Source organism: Sinocyclocheilus grahami, unplaced genomic scaffold (genome assembly GCF_001515645.1).
Source record: "Sinocyclocheilus grahami isolate Dianchi unplaced genomic scaffold, SAMN03320097.WGS_v1.1 scaffold313.1, whole genome shotgun sequence".
NCBI classification, from domain to species: Eukaryota; Metazoa; Chordata; class Actinopteri; order Cypriniformes; family Cyprinidae; genus Sinocyclocheilus; species Sinocyclocheilus grahami.
In genome coordinates, this window is record NW_015505492.1 from 1,768,913 (window position 1) to 1,792,491 (window position 23,579).

Sequence of the window (23,579 nt, forward strand, 5' to 3'; positions counted from 1 at the left end):
CATAAATCTAACCTTTCATTGGAGAATAAGAATTTAAAATGGGGGGAAAATATCATTATGACAAATGTTTTTCTCTAATACACATAGGACACAGTTAACGGCACCCTTTTATTCAATGCTTTTTAAAACCTCCATTTGGCATAATAACAGCTGAGTTTTCACCTATAATGCCTGATGAGGTTAGAGAGCACCTGACAAGAGATCCGAGACAATTCCTTCATCCAGAATCACTCCAGACCCTTCAGATTCCCAGCTTCGTGATGGTGCTTCTCCTCTTCAGTTCACCACACTCATTGCGTGTTCAGGTCAGGGAACTGGAATGGCCATAGCAGAAGCTTGGTTTTGTGCTCAGTGACCCATTTTTGTGTTGTTTTTAAGGTTTGTTTTTGGATTATTGTCCGGTTGGAAGATCCAAACATGGCCCATTATAAGATTTTTAACAGAGTCAGTCACTCTTTGATTGTTTATCTGTTGGTATTTGATAGAATCAAAGATGCCATGCATCTAAACAAGATGTCCAGGCCCTCCAGCAGAAATATAGGCCCACAACATAAAAAATACAGCAGTATATTTCATTGTACACATGGGGTACTTTTTATCCCAGTGTGCACCAAACCCATCTTGAGTGTTTGTTGCTAAAAAGCTAATTTTTTTGTTACAGTAACATTTTCTGTTGATTGGAAATTCTTAATTATTGCCCTGATGGTGGAAATTGGAATTTTCACTGCTCTAGCTCTTTTCTTAAAGTCAATTATCTTTTGCTGCACATCAGAAATATATTCCTTGGTTTTTCTCATTGTGATGGGTGATTAAGGGAATTTGGCCTTTGCTTTCCCTCCTATTTATTTTCCTGTGAAACAGGAAGCCATGGCTGGATAATTTCATGTTCATAATCACCCTGGTACGCTCAAAATTGTAAATATGAATGGGAATATACTTCACAGATATTTTACTCATAAGAATTTCTAGGGGTGCCAATAATTGTGTCCAACGTGTATTTGAGAAAAAAATTTCATAATGAGATTTTCCCCCATTTTCAATTGTTTTAGCTCAATGAAAGGTTAGATATTTGTGAATTTTTTTAAATAAAAGATCAAAATTATTAACGATGCCGATTTATTTTCACAGCCTTCTTTGATCATATTTACCAAGGGTGCCAATAATTCTGACCATATATATATATATATATATATATATATATATATATAATGTATATAATAATTTTTATTTTAGTATATAATATAAAAAAAATTATACACCAAAAATAAATATTTGAGTAAGACAGGATAAATGAATAAATTAATTAATAACCTTTGTTTTAAAATAATTTATTTAAATGTCCACTGTAAAAAAAAATATGATTAGTAAGTCATGTCAACTTATGTTTTTATATTATTTTAACTCATCAAAACTTCAACTTTTGAGTTTTGAGTTTCAACTAGATTTTTTTATTCAGTTTAATATCATTTAAGTTTAAATTACTTATATAACCAAGTTGATTATACTTAAGTTCAGTTTGCTGACTTTCATTTTAAGTTGAAATGGGTAAACTTTTTTTTTACCAGTGTATAAATCTTTTTTAAATAGTAAATAATTGTATTTTTTAATTGTTTAAACAAAAAAACATTTGTAGGGTAACTTAATTTTAAAAAATCATATGTAGCTATAAAGTGCCTAAGAAATATAACCCACAGAATCAATGATGGATCTTAAGCATGGCTGGGCAGCAAACCATTTAATTTAAGTGAAGCAAGAGGACCACTTTTTTTTTTTTTTTTTTTGCGAGCACCAAATGTTCACTTATGAAGAGAAGGGGCACAGTGAGGAACGTCAGACTGTGCTCTTTGAAATGCCTCACCACAAATGTTACAAGAGCTGAAAAGAATGCGCTTAAACGTCAGATTGATAAAACCAGAGGCAACATGTCTTGCATATGCTTGTGGTTAGACATATTAAAGCAAGATGAGAGCCAAGTGTCTATCCAAGATGGGGATACAACTGATTTTTCAGACAGCGATTTAGAAAAAGCTACTATTTAGGGACTTGGTCTTCATTTTTTGGTCATAGTAAGCTTAAGCAAAATAGGTGCAAAAAATTAACAAAAATCAGAAGAAAAGCACAGGGATGGAGGCGCAGAGAGAGAGCGCAATGCAATGATGCTAAACAAAACCAGGTCAAGTCTTCAGAATTCTTTCAGATGGAGCTTTGAAGCACAACAATCGCAGTTAATTAGATCCAGAATATCCACCTCCACTCCAATAACATTTTTTTGTCAATAGAACTGGATACAATTAAACAAGAACAATGAGACAGCTCGCTCTAAGTGAGACGATCTGCTCTGCCAATGACATTGTTCGCAGAGAAGACCTCTAATGATGGAAGAATACAGCATTTTACTAATGCAGGCCTTATTCTAAACAGAACTGACAGCTTCTCAAAAAACCGCTGCCTTTATGACAGCCGACACCGCACACGCTAAACATACAGAGCTAGCAATAATAACAAGCACTTAAATACTCATTAGCAGGTCGATATAAAACAACCTGTCAGGGCCACATCCAGATAGCGAGAGATATAGACGAGAAGTTTGAAGGACAAGCCAGTGGAAGGGCTGTAAATAAAACAAGGCGAGCGGCGTGCGTGTCTATGTCTGAGCTCACAGCTGCCCGCTCCTCAATGATTCATGGAGATCCTTCAGAACACCTTATGATGAACCGTTCAGTAGTGGTTTGGGAGAGAGCTGGTCAACGGAGCCGAGCAACGATTGCACCGAATCCACAATTCCTCATAGATGCCAATACATCCCCAGCTCAGGATGTGTTGTACACTAGAGAGGACAACTGACAAATAAATAAAAGCCTTTTTGTCTGTAAACACGGGTGTATGTAAGTCCAAAGCTCCATGAGGAATGGATGGAAAACACTCAAGGGTGCAAGGGAGATCATAAAAGAACAGAAACATTTTACTAGGAACAGTTTGTTTTGTGAGTAATCGCCTCACTCAATAATAAAGTGAAGTGCGTGTTGAAGCTGATGCCAAAATGTTAAGATGCGGTGAGAAACTCTGCAATAGCTGGTGTAGTGACACTTCTAGTGGAAAGGTACATCAAATTTTTATCAAATGAGAAAGTACGCTGACAGCAAATGTGATCCAATTCTGCCATTATTTATTCACCTTCATATTGTTCAAAACACATGACTTTTTTTGAAAAAGAAAAAAAAAGGAAATTTCCATGCAGTTAAAATGAATGGAGACTGGAGCTTTCATGCTTTGAAAAGGACACAAATGCATATTAAGACAGGGGACGTACATACAATGTCAGTTTACTTCTGACCTGTAACATATTTAGATACAAGTTTGCAGGATGTTTGCATGTGCAGGATGATGATGATTTTATTAGGGATAATAAATAGAAACATTTGTTAATTTAGTTGTTATAGCACAATATGTAAAATTATTCAAAAGAGGCCATATTACCCCACTACTGCGCCAAAAAGCCTAACTGTAATTTTAAGATGTAATAATGAAGTATTTCACAATATAACTCCACCGTATTTCTGATATAAAAGCAGCCCTGGTGAGCATAAAAAGACTTTATTAAAAATATGTTACTGACCCCAAACTTTTGAATGGTATACAGTCTTCTGAAGGAAAACAACAACATGCCCAACATTTTGAATTAAATCAAAACTGATCGCTAATAATCCCCTTCAGTTAGTTGTAAATCATCAGCTAGGAGTGATTTTTAAATTGAGTATGAAAAACTGATGAGTTTGATTCATGAACAATTAAATTCTATACATTTTGTGAACATGATTCACTGAAATTAAATGTGTTCAGAAGACTTATATAGATTTTTATATAGTGCATAAGGTGCCATTCCTAGGGCCCTATGAAGTCCATTTTATTTTTTCCCAAATTCCATTTGATTTTGTCCAAGTTCCGTGTTATATTTTTTTCATAATTTTAATGAATGTCCATTCTGGATTGCGTTTTTTTTTTTTTCAGTTTAAATTTTTCTAGACATTTTTAATGGTTACATTTAATTTTATCAATCAAAAAGCATGTCTAATTAATTGAAATCATGAGATTTAACAGCAATTTATTAAACGTTTAACAAAAATTACATTTTGAAATAGCGTATTGACCCGAATATAAGACGATGTTTTTTTCTTGGAAATACATCTGAAAAAATGCGGTCGTCTTATATTCAGAGTCTAGACTTTGACATGTCAATAATACACCCACAACAATAGGTGGCGCCAAATACGCATAAAACGAGTGTGCCATGAAATACGTAATGTAATGCGTGTTGTAAAGATCGCGAGTAAAAACAAAAGAAAAAGAAAACCTTACAGCTGCATGAGTCGTGACTGTCACGTTAGCCTGATGGGACCAAACTCCCTTTGTGATTTTAAAACGTAAGACAGTACCCAGATTTGAAGACTACAGTAAGATTTAACTTCTACTGTTAATAAGATTTTGGTAGGCTACTATTAGATGGATAGCCTAAATGTCCTAATTCAGATGGGCTACCTGTTGTTTTTTGTATATCAAAAAGTGTATATTTTTTAAATGTGATTGTTGGTACATTTTACCAGTTTTTACCATACTTTCAAAACAAAAATAAAAATAGGAAAAATATGCAATATGAAAATAATTGAAGACAAAATGTGTTTTACAGAGAAAAAACAAGATTTGGTTTTAAAAAAGCCTTTTTCGAAAAGGTACATCTTGAAAAAGGGGGGTTGTCTTATAATCAGGGTCGTCTTATTTTCGGGCCAGTACGGTATGAAATACGTTTTGTGTTTTTTTTTCTCAAATTTAGTTTTATTTTTACCAAGTTCTGTGTTTTCCATTCATTTTCTCGATTTCATTCAATTTTAAGGCATCTCTAAATAGTTGATTTTATAAAAAAAAAAGTATTATTTTCTTTCTTTTTCTTTTTCTTTTTTAAATACTGGGTTGCGTATTTTCATTTTTCTGGTAAACATTCCTTAAATTTTTTAATAATTTTATTAGTAGTAGTACTATCATTACATTAAGTAATATATTTCTGTCACAGTTTCTTCAAGTTAAACCACACTTTTATTTTGACAGGTTTATTTTGACACCTTTAACTTTTTGACCTTTACCTCTGTAACTCTGTGACTCAGAGCAGTTTTAGAGACTATGTTCATGTGTTTATGTACTCATATATTGAGGCGGCAGGGCTGAAATCATCACACGTGTTTCAGTATGTGTGGTAAACGAAACCCGCATCTGTGCCATCCATTCACACTTATAATTACATGAATATGCAGGATTCATATTTAAATAGTATTTTACAACTTAAATAGTCCATATCAAATTTTGATATAGGTGTACTGACCTACGTTTGATTTATGCATCCAAAATTTGGCAAATTCCTTGACACTCTGCGTTATACACTAAATTCCAATTTTATGACTGGATTCCGTGATTCCGTACGCTTTTTCGGGCATCGCGGAAATCATAGGGCCCTATATTTCCCATTTATTGCAAATCGCATAGAAAAGAGAAACCAAAACATTATTTAAAATATTTCCTATTGTTTCTCACAAAAAAAAAAAACAATGAGAATAAATGATGCCAGAATGTTCTTTTTTTTTTTTTTTGAGTAAACTAAATAGAGTGAATGTCAGATGTGCTGTATTCATTCAACGGTGCTCAGGAGAGACCGTCTGGACCAGGATGCACATAGGTGCATGTCTATACAGCACTGAGCTTTCTATTAAAGATTTATATAGCAACTGTTAGAGCTATTGACATACAACTGTGACCTCAGAAAGAGCTGCCTTGTTTTCCCATTTGAAATCATGGCAAGCGTTTGGGCTCTGTTGAACAAATTCTGCAGAGGCCGAATCGCGAGTGAGCCAACACATGTCTTCACATATACACGAATACAGACACCTATACATATATAGAAAAAACACACACAGAGAGACAGAGTCAGGATTAATGGCAGGGAACAAATTTAACCTGCTGTTGGGTGGTCGTGAAAAAGTCCGGATAAACTTTTGACTGCCGAGCACGTCTGAATTATGAAGTGAAATAGATGGGTTCATTTATTTGGAAATGCACATACCAGGTGGCAAGAGCGTGGGACATTATTAATGTAGCTGTCATGTAAATTCCACATAAACACAGGAACAGAGAGGAAATGTACAATTTACAAGCATCTCACTGACCGAAGCCACAAAGCAGCCATTCATTCACCAGGGCTGCACGTTTAAATAGAAACAAGGTGGTCGATGGTCGCACGTCATCGTTAGCCTCTCAATAAACAAGTGAATTATACAGGCCTGTCACAAAACAGACTCGAGGTTGATTTAACATAGAAAATGTATACTTCAGAGAAGGAAAAAAAACTAAACAAACAAGTTACATTTAATGCAATCGCAATGACTAAAAAAAGGTCATGCAGCTAATGCGGCTGCGACGTGAGCGTTAACACTTGAAACCCAAAGTTTGCATTTAGACTGTACAGAACAATCTGAAATCTATAAAATGAAGCTCATGCACCGCTGGCTGGTGCGTGACGATCCAAAGCGGAGTGTAGTTCGCTGGCGGCTAGGCAGCGGCCCTTCTTTCTCTTTATCTCTCCCCAGATGAGTCATTAACAGGCAGGCAGAACCAAGTGCCCTGGCTTTAAATGCCACCCTCTAAAAATAAACCCCCAATTGCAGCCTGACTAATGTCTCCATCAGTATTCACTGTTCCTGGCCTGTATGCTAGCTTAAACGCTAACCTGCACAGAGCACTTTTCCGCAGGAGGAGGGACCTCCATCTTGCCCTCTCTCGATGTTAATCATAACACGCTTGGAAATTTCCGCCTTCTTTTACACATAGTTCTCTGAGGATTTTCTTTACACATACCTAGCAGGGGAGGGGATCTGCCTTCTCACGTAGTCATAGGAAAAAGCTGTAACTGCTTTGAAAGGTGTAGAAAGCCTCGTGTTGTACAATATATATATATATATATATTAGGGGTGTAGCGGAACACAAATATGACAGTTCGGTACGTACCTCGATTTTAATGTCACGGTTCGGTATGATTTCGGTACAGCAGGGGGGGAAAACTAAACTTTTTTTATGGTTTACTGAACAAGTTGCTCTTTCTTTAAATACATTCAGTTATAGTTAAAATGTTCTTAGTGATAAAAATCTTATCAGCTTATGCTTAAAACTATAGGGAGACCTTTTACATTATAAGGTTACAATTAGGCATAACAACTTAACCCAAACTTAAAATTAATTGCTATTTATTTTTAAATAGACGATCAACACTCAACTTTAAAATTTAAAAAAAAAAAAATTGTATGCAAACATGTAAATTGCACATAATGCAGTTTTTAAATTAACTTATAAATAATACAATTTCTAAGTTATTTGTTAAAATATATTCAATTACACAATGGCTGTCATAGCATGTTTCATAACAGATTAATTTAAACATACTGTACATTAAGTAATTAAGACTAACAGAATTAGTAAAATATAATGAGTATATGGTGTAATATTTCGCAAAATGCTCCTCTCTAGACTTAATTTCTCTAGTGATCTAACCAGCTGTGTTTTATTTCCACGCTGTATTGTTGATGTCTTTCCGCGGTTGAAACACTGATTGAGCAATTACACGAGGCATGAGATGTTCAGTCATGTTTATTCGCGTTAAAACTAGTAGTACAGAGGAAGGAATGATCGAGTTCACTCGCGCGCCGCTCTGCACAAATCAGCGGGGCGTCACGGTTCAGACACGGGAACCGGAGCTGATCGTGGCCGCTCTAGTCAGAGCTTGTGTTGGGATTATACCAGCACGTTTCTGAACCGTCCCAGAAGCGGCTCTCTAAGACGTTTATACAGCGATCTGTCGTGCCACATAAAAGACGGTCAAACGCCATTTATTATTTGAATTTCCTGAGAAGAAGAAAGAAACCGTATTCGTGCGGTACACATGTGTACCGAACGAATGTGTACCGTTACACCCCTAATATATATATGGAACATAAATGTGCTTGTAGTTGAAGAAAGCACATTTATGTCCAAGAGGATGATTTGTATTACAGATTTTAAAATTTTTCTTTTTGTGAGGATCACATTTAAACACTCTTGGAAACTTCTTACCTTGTCTTGATTATTTATTTTTGCTACTTTTTGAAAGTCTTTTATAGAGTTCAATGTTTTACCATTGTTCCAGAACCGGCTCTTCAAACTAAAAATATGAAAATCTATTATGAAATATTGATCATTAAATTTTAAAAACCATGAGATGTTAAAAAGTGAAGTAAAGTGAAAGTATAAGTGAAAAGCACGCTTGATATTAGGCAAGATGGCAAATTGTGAAAGAGTATATTGTTGCATATTCCCAGTCAAACTCTAACGGACAAGTTACAGTATGTAAAAACAGAAGAAAAAAAATCTCTATTTAAAACACACAAAATGCTAGTTCCAGATTTAGCCTTGGCAAGACTTTTTTTTTTTTCCAGAAACCAGGGATTCTCAAATGTTTTATGTAGGGATGCTCCGATCCGCCTATTTTGCCTCAGATACCGATTCCGATACCTAGGGTTCGGTATCAGCCGATACCGATACCAGTGAAGTTTTTTCCCCCCCCATTTAAATAAATGTAAAATTTATATAATCTCTGTGTGTGGAACTGATAATCATTCTTTCACAATCTACTACATACAGACTACTTCATTATAAAGAACAATAAAATAAACAAAATATTGATCATTAAATTTTAAAAACCATGAGATGTTAAAAAGTGAAGTAAAGTGAAAGTATAAGTGAAAAGCACGCTTGATATTAGGCAAGATGGCAAATTGTGAAAGAGTATATTGTTGCATATTCCCAGTCAAACTCTAACGGACAAGTTCCAGTATGTAAAAACAGAAGAGAAAAAATCTCTATTTAAAACACACAAAATGCTAGTTCCAGATTTAGCCTTGGCAAGACTTTTTTTTTTTCCAGAAACCAGGGATTCTCAAATGTTTTATGTAGGGATGCTCCGATCCGCCTATTTTGCCTCAGATACCGATTCCGATACCTAGGGTTCGGTATCAGCCGATACCGATACCAGTGAAGTTTTTCCCCCCCCCATTTAAATAAATGTAAAATTTATATAATCTCTGTGTGTGGAACTGATAATCATTCTTTCACAATCTACTACATACAGACTACTTCATTATAAAGAAAAATAAAATAAACAATAAAAATGAAAAAATATAGGCCTATGTATATTTATAATCTATGACAAAAATTTATAAACTAGGTTAGTGGATAATTCGACAGCAAAAGTTATTCTAGAAAAATCAGTGCACAATAATTTTAGAAATCCAAACATTTAGTGAAAAAACAAATTGTGGGGAACAAATAAAAATGTTGCACTAAATATGGTAAAATGTTACACATTGCTATTTGTATTATAAAATCCATTCATTAAAAACATTTCATATATATGTTTAAGTATATACTATAAAATTTAAATACATTTATTTTGAATGTATAGCATATTTTTTTAATAAAGCAACAACATATGATAGATACGATAGGACAAAACAAATACAGGGCAGCACGAACAGTTTTTATACAGTCTATGAGCACGAAGCGCTTACAATGTGCGCATCCGGTGTGCAGAATGATGCAAACATTGTAAGCGCTTCGTGTTAAAAACTGCAAAGCACAAAGGGAAGAGAAATGGATGCGTAGTGTATTATATCTGTGCAACAGTTATTGAGCCTTTCTTTTAACAGTTTTAAATTCCAGTTACTGTGCACGTTAAAAACAATTTATAGTCTTTTCTACGTCCGTGTTTTGTTCTCACAGACACCCGGTAGCAAGTAACAAAACAACATTAAACTCCGGCAAGAAGATAAAGTCCTTTTTGCAAAATCATAGACATGTATTTACAAATCAAGTATAATGGGAACACAGAATGATCTTGGAGAGAACTTTACCGAGCTGACTGCTGTAACCGAATGCGACAAGGGTTTAAAGGCTGAACGAATGACTGACAGCCACAGCGGAGAAAAGAGTTTGTGTGAACTTTAATGCAAGGACTTAAATATTCATATGTAGCTCACATTAAGCTATCGTATGGGTTCAGAAGTAGCACAGAATAATTCGCACAATCGGAAAAAAAAAATGTAATCTCGGATTTGGATCGGCCCTCTCTGATCGATACCCGATTCAAGAAAAATGGCACTATCGGAGCCGATACCCGATATGAATATCGGATCGGCGCATCCCTAGTTTTAAGCTGAACATATTCGATGTAAAATACACCTCTGCGATTTTAGGATAATATTTCAATAAATTAACAACAGGTTAATTTAACAATTAATATGTTCACTGTTCTCTCATTTTGGTGATCACATTTTTTGTATTAACATTTATTTATATTAAAATATAAATTTTTCTGATACAACTCACAATTCTCCTGCAGTTCCTTCAGAAACCCCAGTTTAGGAAACCCTGCCATAATATAATTTCCTCCAGAGAACATTATCAAATACAATCATAATTAGAGTTGGCGGAACTTACATAAAAATCAAAGAGGACAAATTAAATAAACCAGCTGTGAAACAATAGGGTCGACAGGTCCAAAAATACCCATAGTTAAAGAAACACCTATAAAACATGACACCTTGAATATACTGTGCTCATGAACTGCTGGAGATCCCTCCTTTTAAAGAGCAACTCAGCAAATGTGTGGGGGAAAACATGAAGTCGCCAATAGCTGAAGAAAACCAAACATGCAAGATTGATGTAGAATGAAGATGGGTCTCAAGTTGAGGTGAGAGGAGGGGAGGTTCCTGTGGACTGAGGGCGATAGAACCCTCCTTTCAAATAAGACTACATAAATCATGAAACAGTGTGGTTAAGCCAGCTCTTGTGTGGAATGCAGCAGTTGACGTGCATGCCTACATGACCCTTTACATCTGAATCGCAGACAGACAGAGTGTCTACGGCCTCTGTGAGGGCCTCTTCCCCACCGGACCACATTCACCATGTTAATGGAGAGAGATGGAGAGGACTTAATAAAGCTTGGTGGGACACCTGCTCCTAGTCATCCACACTGGGGAATCTGAGCAGCCTGGGTGTTCATTTCACACAAGGGGACTCCAACGGACTGGAATCGAACACACACACACACCCAGGCACAGACACACAGGGGCTCACAGGATTTGGGCTTGAATAACTGTTTTCAGCACCTTGGAGCACAGACGGCGAGGGGCCCTGCTCTCAGAGGGCTTAAGGAGTCCTGCTCAAAAGCAGCAGCTGCCTCGGGACCTTTCCCCCCTCGCAGGGGCCCAGGGGATCACGTGGCTCGGCTACAATCAAGAGCCTTTTAACCATTTAATAATTTAGCAGAGAGCACACACATATCATTCTCCACCCTAAACAGCTGTCCCGGGGCATCCTGAGCCGCTGAAACCAGAGGATGTCATTAACCGCCATAAAACGTGCTCTGAAACAAGTTAGTATTTTATATTTGACACAAAGTTATCCCATGGGATGCTACTCAATCAATGCCAGGACGTCCTGGGTAACGAGCTTTTGATGTGTACGACTGATAAATTGCAGTCTGCTAGAAACAAAAAAAAAAAGGCTGCGCAAGCTGCAAATCAAGTTCATTTAAATACAAATCCAACAGCAACTAATGGGGAGTTGACATGGAATACTTTTAGAAAGTTGTTCTGTGGTATGATGTGTTTTTCTTCATTTAAAACATGCAGCATTTACCGTTTTAAAAAGAATGACTTAATTCTTTTATCATAAAAACACGTGCAGATATTACCTGAAAGACAACATAAAATATTTGTGACCCAGGACCACAAAACCAGTCATAAGGGTCAATTTTTTTACATTGAGATTTATACATCATCTGAAAGCATAATAATACATAAGCTTTCCATTGATGTATGGTTTGTTATGATAGAATGTAAGGTTGCAAAAAAATCAAAATACTGAGAAAATTGCCTTTAAAGTTGTCCAAATGAAGTTCTTAGGATTGCATATTACTAATCAAAAATTAAGTTTTGATATATTTACAGTAGGAAATTTACAAAATATTTTCATGGAACATGATTTTTGGCACAAAAGAAAAATCGATCATTTTGACCCATACACTGTATTTTTGGCTATTGCTACAAATATACCCAAGCGACTTAAGACTGGTTTTGTAGTCCAGGGTCACATCTGTGCTTTAAAATTGTTATATAAAAAGTTAAGAATAAAAGTTTTATTTTATAAAATAAAAAAAATTATTAATTAAATAATTGTTTAATACATTTAAATTTAGATTTTTAATTGCTTTTGACATATTTAGTTATATTTATATATTTTTTAAATATTATATATTTTTCTAAGTTGCTTTTGAGTATATTGTGTGAAATTGCATTGTCAGTATATGTTCGATCTTCATTTTCTGTATGAAAAGTGCTATAAAAATGTATACAATTGTTTTTTTACTATTTATTAAAGCCAAATAATATAGTTGACACCCACCAAGTATCCAAACACTTTTTCCCTCACACACAAATCCCACATGTAATCAAACTAAGTAAAACTGATCGAGTTTCCCAACCGCAGTAACATCTAAAATGTACAAGACTCATTTGCCAACAGAAATCAGTACTTCAGAAACTCAACAAAACTACAGGAAGATCTGAAAGACAAGTGTTTTCTCCACATGAATTCTCTGTTGAAATCACTCGAGAGGAGAGTTTTCCATTGGATTGGCACTGAAGGCTATATTTAGAAAAACAGCTAACAGACGCACTTGGCTCAAACAATGCAGGACGACACCGAATGTAAAAGCGGCCGTCAATCCTCATTTCAACAGAGTCATCTGGTGCGGCAATTCTTCCAGACCTTCAGGAATTAACAGCGTGATCAATGGATATCTTTTCCCTCTTTTCTTCCTCTCTTGGGTGAGGCTGCTAATCAGCAACACCAAGCTTAGCAACATGGTTTGTTTAATTATTCTGGTAGTTTACAAGGAGACTGAGGACTTCATGAAAAAAAAGCGAGTGGGGAGGGGGCGGATCGGTGCGAAAAACTGGAAATAAATATTGTTGTTCCAGCCCTAATTAAATTGTTCAGTAATTTCTCAACACAAAAGAGAACACAGTTTATCTGTTTAAAATCAATAGCCTATTTCACGGTGAGCCACGTCCCAGCAAGACGACAGTGTCATTACTTATTCTGTTCTCTAAGCTTCCACTGTGCCTGTTCTCCCAAGGTTGAATCTGTTATTTTTTCCCCCTTGTTTAAGAAGAGTGAGAGAGAGAGAGAGAGAGAGAAAGAGAGAGAGAGAGAGAGAAGGCGGGGGAAAGTCAATAATAATTCCTCTTTTATAAATGGATGGATTCGGCTGTCAGGGGACAGCTTTTCAAATGCAGTGTCTCAGCTCTCTCAATGACTCTTAAGTAATGTCTACAGAGCCACTCACGCACAAATAAGATCATTAAAAACACTGATTACCTCTGAGCCTTCACCACTTATCTTTAAAATATTCTTTACTCTGACAAGTGGAAAGCCAATTTAAACTGAGATGTTAAAATGAGCCCGAATGCGATGTGCTGCAGCGGAGGCCGTCTTCCAAAACAATTCCGAGGCGGCGCGATGACTGATTACCCAACCGCTTATTTGTTTTGAAACAATTACTGGTAATCATATTGATGTTTATGCGCTGTGCCCTTTCTGAGAAGTAAAACTCCGCTTTGTAATTACATCACTGGAATCTAATCAAGAGGAGATAAACCTTCACCTATGCTAACAACATATTAAAATGCAAATCAGCGCAGTTGCGGATTCGTGCGCACTCGCAGGCCTAATTATCCCGTGATGTCACAGACGCGGTCCTTGTGTTCCGTTTCCTTGGCAATCTATCAATCTGAATCTGCTCATTAACTTTACAAATATTAACGACGAGACGTACAAATCGGAAATAATCTGTTTTTGATGAGCGGCACAGGTGCAGATCAAGCTCGGCGGAAGCATGACATCACTGTCGCCCTATCAGACAGACATCACTGAGCCCTTGGACTTGCATTACCAGATCGCCCTGAGGTAACGCTACTGATGTCAGATCCTCTTCGGGTCAGAGGGCAGGACCCCTCACACCGTCGTGACTTGGACCCTTTGTCTGGGATGAAACTATGTGTCTGTGGTGACAGTCTGGTTTTCAATTAGACTCAGGGTTTGAAGGCAGACAGATGGTATGAAAGAGACGGTCCTGCTCTTCAAACCTGAAGTAAAAAGACTGCCCTTAGCTGATCTCCTAAGAGAGACACATGGGATGATCCGTTGAGCTATGATGTTCCATGTCAATAATTCATATCCATGCAGAGAACACCACACGGCCTAATGTGAACCATCTACGAGTGCACGACTGCAGCGTTTCATCAGCAATAAAGAAAAAAGGCATTGAAGAATTTTCTAGTCCAATTTACTCCCACAAAATGGCTGTAGGATCTTGGTTTCTGTAAAAGTATGCTCATTTAAGGAACTTTTGGCTGTGAATCAGTCAGAGATAAATGAGGGTAATTACACACATGGCCCAACTGTTTAAATTAGGTTACAAGTTAGGCTACAATACTTTTAACTGCTGGGCTAAAACGAATGCTGAAACTGCTGGTTTCCTCTGGCAAAATACATGGGCTGAGTTTTTTTCTTAACAACATGCCATTTCTGTAGTGTTCAAATGCTGCGCCTCTGATCTTCTCCCTAAAAACATGATAATAAATCAGACGATAAAAGGGACAGACAAGATGATGTAGTCGACACAAAATTTGGTCATTTAATCACCCTTATGTCACCCCAAACCTGTATGACTTACTTTTGTCCATGGAACACCAAATAAATCATTTTGAAGAATGTTCAAGCTGCTCTCTTCCATGCAATGACAAAAAAAAAAGGACAAAAGAAAATGCACCAGAAAAACATCAAAATAATTCAAATAGATTTTATGTGATATTTTGAGCTGGCTGATAGTTGTGTGAGAGAAAAAAAAAAAAACTACATCAAACAGCATCAATCACTTTTACTGTATTTTATGTTGAATAGTGTAGCTTTGACATATAATGACTATCACTCAAATAAATCACAAGAGAACAACAGGATACAAGGGTGAGTAAAATGGAAAGTTTAATCTGAACAAACGAATCATTTATAATAATAATAAACTTACATATTTTTTTTAAATCTGAGCAAACTATTTCGGATATTACTATTATTTTTATTAATCATGAAATAATAATATTGCACTGATATAACATCGCATATATAATATGACAATGTTAATGTGTGCAAAGTATTTGATAAATAAAATTACATAATATATTTTATTATATTTTTACAGTACATATATAATAGAACATTTAAATCTGATCAAACTACTTGTCTGACAATAACGATAATAATTTAATCAGACGATAAAAGGGACAGACAAGATGATGTAGTCGACACAAAATTTGGTCATTTAATCACCCTTATGTCACCCCAAACCTGTATGACTTACTTTTGTCCATGGAACACCAAATAAATCATTTTGAAGAATGTTCAAGCTGCTCTCTTCCATGCAATGACAAAAAAAAAGGACAAAAGAAAATGCACCAGAAAAACATCAAAATAATTCAAATAGATTTTATGTGATATTTTGAGCTGGCTGATAGTTGTGTGAGAGAAAAAAAAAACTACATCAAACAGCATCAATCACTTTTACTGTATTTTATGTTGAATAGTGTAGCTTTGACATATAATGACTATCACTCAAATAAATCACAAGAGAACAACAGGATACAAGGGTGAGTAAAATGGAAAGTTTAATCTGAACAAACGAATCATTTATAATAATAATAATAAACTTACATATTTTTTTTAAATCTGAGCAAACTATTTCGGATATTACTATTATTATTTTTATTAATCATGAAATAATAATATTGCACTGATATAACATCGCATATATAATATGACAATGTTAATGTGTGCAAAGTATTTGATAAATAAAATTACATAATATATTTTATTATATTTTTACAGTACATATATAATAGAACATTTAAATCTGATCAAACTACTTGTCTGACAATAACGATAATAATTTAAACATTTCATACATTAGGCCTACATATGATACTGCATTCATAATATATTACATTAATATATAAATGTATATTGTATATTTTGTGTAAAAAAAGAAAATTTTATTGTTTTGTACAACATGGAGATATACATACATAAACATATAAATATATATACATACATATATATACATACACACACACACACACACACACACACAGGTAAATATAAATAGATAGTTATGCAAGTAAACATCTAGAATTATCTAGAATTGTTATGCTGAAACTGAACAAACCCTGACTGAGATGACAGTCATCACAGCTATTAAAATCTTGAGAATCATTCAACAATACCACATTTGGAAAAACTTATTCCTCTACAACACACCCAGCACAATACTTCATTACACACCCAGCATATTTTCCATGATGATAGCTGGCTGACGCTCAAGAGCGCAGAGACTTACAGCTCCACCTGCAGGAGGACCCGCACGGTGCGTTTCAGCTCAACTGCAGGCCAGCCAGGACTAGGGGGCAATAGAGTGCACATAATCATTCAGCTCTGTTGGTAATGAGGTGCTAGGGAGACAGCAAGCACAGAGCAGCAGGTCTGAGGTCAGTTTTATAGAGTGATTCGAGATGATTAAAGTCAAAGCTGGGGTTTGTGGCCATTCGAAACCCTAGAGCTAAGCGTACAGAACCAAACACTTAAGCAGGAATGAAGAGGAAAAGGCATCCGAATGCTGTCGTAAACATGGCAGGCACGCATGCTTGTAAGGAGAGCGTGGAGCGGGACCAGCCCGCCGCCAATCAGGTCAGCATTTAGTGCAGCAGGAAAACAGACGGCCTGGCTGGGCTCCACGGTGGCCCGCAGCTTAGCAATTAGAGACCGTCCAGCTTTGACTGGAGAACAAACAGACTTTTAAAAAAAACACTCTACCTGACTCCCTGTAACACTTGGCTACAACCTACCTAATGCATCTCAGCAGAAAAAGATCTATGTTCCCACCTGAGAGGGCAAAGACCAATGGAAAAACCCATAGTGGCCATAAAAGCCAATGTTGCGTTTCTATGCTGGGCCGCAGTGTACAGTCTGGAGTTTCCTGGCAGTCAGCTTACTGCCGCCGTAATTCACAGCACATAAATCTAAGCAGTCATAACGTACAGCAGAGCTTGAACGATGATGAATACGGAGAAGAAAAGCGCAAGAGAGAGAATACGACAGGCGATATCCTCTCTCTCTCTCTCTCCTTCCTCAAGATGAACCGAGCAGAGACCGGACAGAAGTGGATGCAGGGCTGAGCGTTAAGAGGTTACTGCTCGGACATCGAGCCATTAGGGGAAATCACTTAGAGGACTGGCTGCAAAGGGATGGCTGATGGGAAATGAATCAGGCAGGAGCCAGAGTTGGAGTCGGAGCCACCAGGGACCATTGATTCTGAGCCGGACGAGATTCTGGATCCTGTAGACAAACCACCTGCTTTAACCCTCCCTCCTCATCTGTAAGGTCGGGGTAAGGTCACCGTCCTGACCCCTGGAACGTGACCCTGAGGTGTGGCGCTTTATACGCACTTCCAGCCAAGGCTGGACGAGCACTGGTGCGTGTCTGCCAATGGGAAAGCAGAGTAAGGACGGCTCACACAGGGATAACCTAACAGGAACATACAGTACAAGTTTGTGGCTCATTTAAGTAAACTATGTTATTCCGAGCATATAGCTCTTGACAGAAGTGTCAAGAATGCAGCGCCGATAATTAATTGTAGCCGTCTCCTCCAACTCTAAGAGCTAAGCATCCCTGCCAATCTATTTTTTTCCCTTTATTTAATGTTGACAAAGCGTTTTGCCCCAAACTCTGCCGAGTAAATGTTCATACTGCAAATGTGCACAACTTACAAACGGTTTGTCCCCCTCAAATATACTATTTTTCCCAATCCTCCACGCACCTGCAATTTAGCTTTTGGTGTGCAACAGCTCTTTTTCCTGCCCGTTCTCAAATAAAGAACAGCACATTCATCAAAACCAGCTTCATGTGAGACACAGGAAACAGTCAGACTCAGCTCTCTCAGGGAGGCAGATTGCCCGTGGGTTACGCGGCGTTAGGACAATCTACAGAACAAAACGACGCAGATCAGAGCTTGTATGTTCTGCGATTGTCGTGGTATTTATGAACTCAATGCGATGTGTTCTTGATAACCGTTTTAGTATATACAAATGACTCAATTAGAGAATTTCAAAACAAATAACTTCAGTCAAGCTTTGCCTTTCAGCCTGGGAAGCAACTCAATTGTCCGTCCCTAGCTAAACAAAACTAATCTGAAATCGGATAAGATTTCCTGTTGTGCATGAGCAAAAGCCACCCTGCGGCATGGGTGCCGTGTGAAAAGGTTAAAATGCCTGAGCATATGCCTCCACCTGCTGGCTGCCAGTGGTACTTCACCTGGTGTCTGCTCACATGAGCTGATGTTTTTACCAAACATGCTGCTGTGTTACTAGACCAGAGGCAGCTGCTTACTACTTTAATACACTGGCACACATGCCACCGCTTAAAACAGAAATGGCTTCAATTTCAATGACATAAGAACACATTGCAGAGCTATATACAGATATTATTTTTCTGTCTCTAGATATTTGGGGAAAATATATAAACAATTAAAAAATATATAAGTAAAAATAAATAAATAAAATCAAAATCAAAGAGTAGTAGTAATTTATTTGAATTGCCGTGTCAGCATCTAAGGCTATCTTCATGGCAAAAACTGAGTTGGAATAATACTACAAACAAAATAACACCAAATAAAATAACACTAAAAAATACAGCAGATTTTAAAAATAACATTAAAATAAATAATGTTAATTAAAAAAAATTATAAAATCTTTTCAGATAAAATCTTAGCTAAATCAAATGAAATCATTAAAATACATAAAGAAATTTTCATTCTAGATGCAAAGAAAAAAAAACATGAAAAATATAATGTCCGATATCGACCAATAGCAATAAAACAGAGCTACATACAGCTAGTATTTTCTTTCCAGATATTTGGGACTTCACAGGTAAAAATGATTAGCTAATGTAAAAAAAAAATATCATAAATACATAAAAAAAATTAAGAAAAACAATCCTTAAAAAGGAACTACAAAAAAGTAAGATTTAAAATAAATTAATTTAAATGATTTATAAATACATGATATATTAATAGATAATTACAGATATAAACAAAAAAATATTTGCCACAAGATGACAGTATTGTACAAGTGTGAGTTAACCATCTGGGTTTCTACATGGGTCAAGGTTTTTTCTGGTTAACATGGCTCAGTTAAGCCCCTGCTGGTAGATACTCTAACTACACAATCTGGTTCTAAAAAGCTTCTATGAAGGATGTTCAAAAATAACTTTTTTTAATGGCCCCAACTAAATATTTGGACACTTCATAGGTCATTTAAGTTAATGAATGAATTTCACTGCATTAGATAAAGTGGCATCTGTAAACAAATTACAAAAGGTATTTTTGAAAAAAAGCTTTATTTTTCCATTTTACCATTATTTTCCCTTCACCCAAATGCACTGTGGCTGATAAAACAGGATTTTCGCTTCCCAAACTGATACAATGTTCTATGAACAGATTAAAGAAAACCAGACAGATGGGAACATTTAGTAAATGTACACTGTATACTGGCAATAGAAAATCAACCACTGCATATGAACACCACACACAGTCTGAAGACTGCTGAAGCTGTAACAGGAGTACAGTGATTGGTGACTGCACTCTGCTGCCTCAGGGCCTCGTAAATCACACGGGGACCAATGAATGCCAGCGTACGCCCAGACAGTCTACAGCAAAATGCCAGGGCATCAGTCTGTGATATAAAACTCAAGCACTCTTCAGTCCAAATGACCTAGATGTAAATGAACAGAATTATGCAATGCAAAAAAATCTATATTTAAGCATTAAGCTCTGAGAGGTTGGACAATATTGTGAATATAGTAATGGCTAAAGGCAGATGTTTAGCACTACACACTGCAGGGCCTCAGCTGTGACTGTTCCCATGAAATTAAATGCTGACAAAGCAGTAGAAACAAAAGCTTTTACAATTAGTGATGAACAATGTTTGAATTATACAGTATTCTACTTATGGCCAATTCCAATAAGCTGCTTTTAATGCAAAAAAGAAATAAATAAAATATTTAAAAAAATAAAATAGCACTTTCTACAAATCTAAATCTACAAATGCCTTTAGGCATTACAGCATGTACAGAATGAAATATGGATATTTACTTTGAGATTTGCACTTACATATATCTTTAAAACTTTCCTTAATGTCAAATTACTTATATATATAAATTAAAATAAATACAAATAAAAAAAAGATTAACTTTAAGTGAGTGAAACCAAAGGTAGTGTACACGTAAAAATATAGGAAAAAGAAAATGATCATGCAAAATATCTAATATTGACCAATATTAATCAAATAAAAGCATAATCTTTAATCTCCCTAATTTCAGCCTAAAAAAAGGATAAGGTATCATTTATTGCACTTTCCTAATTACAACTACAAATTCAAACAGTTCTACAATAAACAAAGATTACACTATTGGTTTTAGCGTGGGTCAAAGAAAAGCAACCAGGCAGAGGGACTGAGACCAGGTTGAATGTGCTTTAAATGCACGGCTGAATCATATATAGCAGGTTTATCAAGAGCATGTCTGGCCTCTCCACCTGTTGCTCGCTGACTGTTTGCCTTTGTGTCAGGCCAAAATCTCTGATAAGGACAATGAAAGAGAGCAGAGTGGGAGTGCATTTATAATACTGCAGACTCACCAAATCAGACCCTTTCAACCTGAAGTCGTCGGAAATAAATTGAACACACATCAAACGCACAAATCAAATTCAAAAAGGAACATATACATGAAGAGAAAGTGGTTTTAAAAAAAACTGCACAATGAGTCGACTGTGAAAGTCATTGAAAGAAGTGACATTCAGAGCTGCCACAACAAAGGTCACTTTGGATCAAAAGCTTTAAGGTTTAGAGGTTGACATACGCCTCCACACTACTTTAGGCAGATTATAGGCCTTTTCTCACTTTTGTGTGTGTGTGGGGTTTTTTTTTTTTGGCTTGGACCAATTTAAGCATCTGAATTCTTTAAACACAGTGGCATGTAGGGCGGTCCTTGCTTTTTCTCAGTGGTAGACCACATTAATTTCTCTTCATACAAGGCCAATTAAGAGAGGCCCACAGCTTCAAACATAATAGTCAGTGACAAGAGCTTTGGTTCCCACCAGAATCATCACAAGCAACCTAGATTAAGCATCCAAACACTGCAAAACAACACTTCATGGCTGAATCAAACATTTAGCATGGTTTGAGGTTACTGGCCCACAGAAGATAACCATTAGCAAACTGAATGAGTGTTAATGTCACTCAGGCATCCGTGTGCATAAGCCAAGAAGGAACAGCCCAATGATTTACAGACAATAAGATATATTGTTTGAAGCATGATGAATGGGCCCCCTCGTGATCATATGTATTACATTGTGCATGCTGAAGTGATGCATTGTTGAGATCAGAGAGAAAGAGAGAGGAAGCGCACAGCGCAGCTGAGTAAACCAATACAGGGCAAAAGGTCTCTGTCTGATCCATGTCTTTCGGCTCAGTCTCAACTTAAACACTATAATCTATGAATCCAAACAAAAACAACCCTACAACCTTTGGAAAGAATTTCTGCGAAGAGCTTGATACACACAACCACAGTCTGATCTGGACAGCCAAACATTTCCTATGACCGTAGTGTTTTGGAAAACAGAAAAAAAAACATTAACAAAATATTTAAGTCATCGTGTGTTCAGTGTTTATATTTAACATTTACAGTACATAATACAGTGTCATCAAAACATAGTGGATAAAGAGAAAATTGCACTTTTTTAACTAATCCTTTGTTTTTTTTTTTAAAGGTTCACCATTAAATAAATATATGCTATGATCATTAATCCATAGTGGTTTTCATATGAAGTTTTGCTGACAAAGTAAGTTTTTATATGTTAACAGTTGAATTAAAATTTACTAATCTTGGTTAAAGGGATAGTTCACTCAAAAATTAAAATTGTCATCATTTACTCACCCTCATGTCGTTTCAAACCTGTATGAGTTTCTTGCTTATGTTGACCATAAAAAGAAGATATTTTGAAGAATGCTGGTAATCAAACAGTCGATGGTCCCCATTGACTTCCATAGTATTTCTTTCCCTACTATGGAAGTCAATAGGGACCAACAACTGTTTGGTTCTTCAAAACTCTTTACAATATCTTTTGTGTTCAACATAAGAAACTTGTACAGGTTTGGAACGACATGAGGCTTCATTTTTGGGTGAACTATCTCATTAATGCTAATTTCTACACATACTAATAGACATTTGTAACATTTCAAGTTAATTAATAAACTAATAATACATTTATATAAATAATTAGTTAATGTATTATGGATGAACATGAACATTAATAAATACCAAAAAATACTGTTCATTGTTAACTCATGATAATGCTAACTCATGATAACTCATGAAAAACAGTACAGACGAAATATTTAATCTGGATGAAAATGAGGCAATGAAGGATTGACTTACAGTCTTTACAATGGCATATCTCAGAAACGACAGCAGAATTGAATGCAGATCTAAGCTGGATTGTGCTAAAGCAGCAGAATGGTGCATATCAGCCTTTTATGATGCAAATATGAAATCAAAATGTTTAGACAAAAGTGCATGTTACCATAAAGCTACTGCGAGTTTCCCCTGATGCTGAAATTGTCGGTGCCAGACACTCAGCATCTCACATTAAATCACCCTCTCCATCTCTGAGGGTCTAATCATTATGGGATTCACTGCTGAGACCAAAGAGTACAATTTCAGACTTATCAAATAGTGCTTTCACACATGATTAAATCAAGGGAAGTGGGATCCGATGAACCCAGCCGTCTGAACATAATCCAGAGTTGTCAGTATCCTACTAATGCGTTAAACATCCTTCTAATCTTTGCATTAAAGAGAATCAATCATTTAGATCAGATGCTAATCAACATGGAGTAACATCAATACACAAGATGGCAACAAAACTACAATGGTGCTTTGGTAATGCATCGCACAGGCACTTCCTTCCTGAGGAGATCTCACATCCTCTAAAGATGAAATTAAGTGAAATTGCTTTGTTGGCATACAGCCATGAGTATAAAATATTTTAACACACGTGCTACTCATTGAGTGCTACTAAATAAGGAATTACACTAGAGAAGTAATTCCCTAAAGAAGATTTTTTTCTATTTATATGAAGGGGTGAATGTCTATAATCAGCCTTCAATATCACTGAACATACCAAAACGGCCTGTTAAAAGACTGGTAAAAAACACTTACATTTCCTTGTGTTTCTCTTCTGCTAATATCTGGTCATTTGGCTTGAGTCCATACCTGTAAGACAC

At 36.1% G+C, this 23,579-nt stretch overlaps 1 protein-coding gene across 2 annotated transcripts in view; it reads right to left on the reverse strand.

Moving 5' to 3' along the window:
• Nucleotides 1-23,579, reverse strand: part of adka (adenosine kinase a) — a 170,341-nt gene that overhangs the window by 130,086 nt on the left and 16,676 nt on the right. For both annotated transcript variants that reach the window (XM_016294210.1, XM_016294211.1), the window contains exon 3: nucleotides 23,515-23,568. In XM_016294210.1, the coding sequence (XP_016149696.1) occupies nucleotides 23,515-23,568 (54 nt within the window). The remainder of the gene's footprint in view (nucleotides 1-23,514; nucleotides 23,569-23,579) is intronic.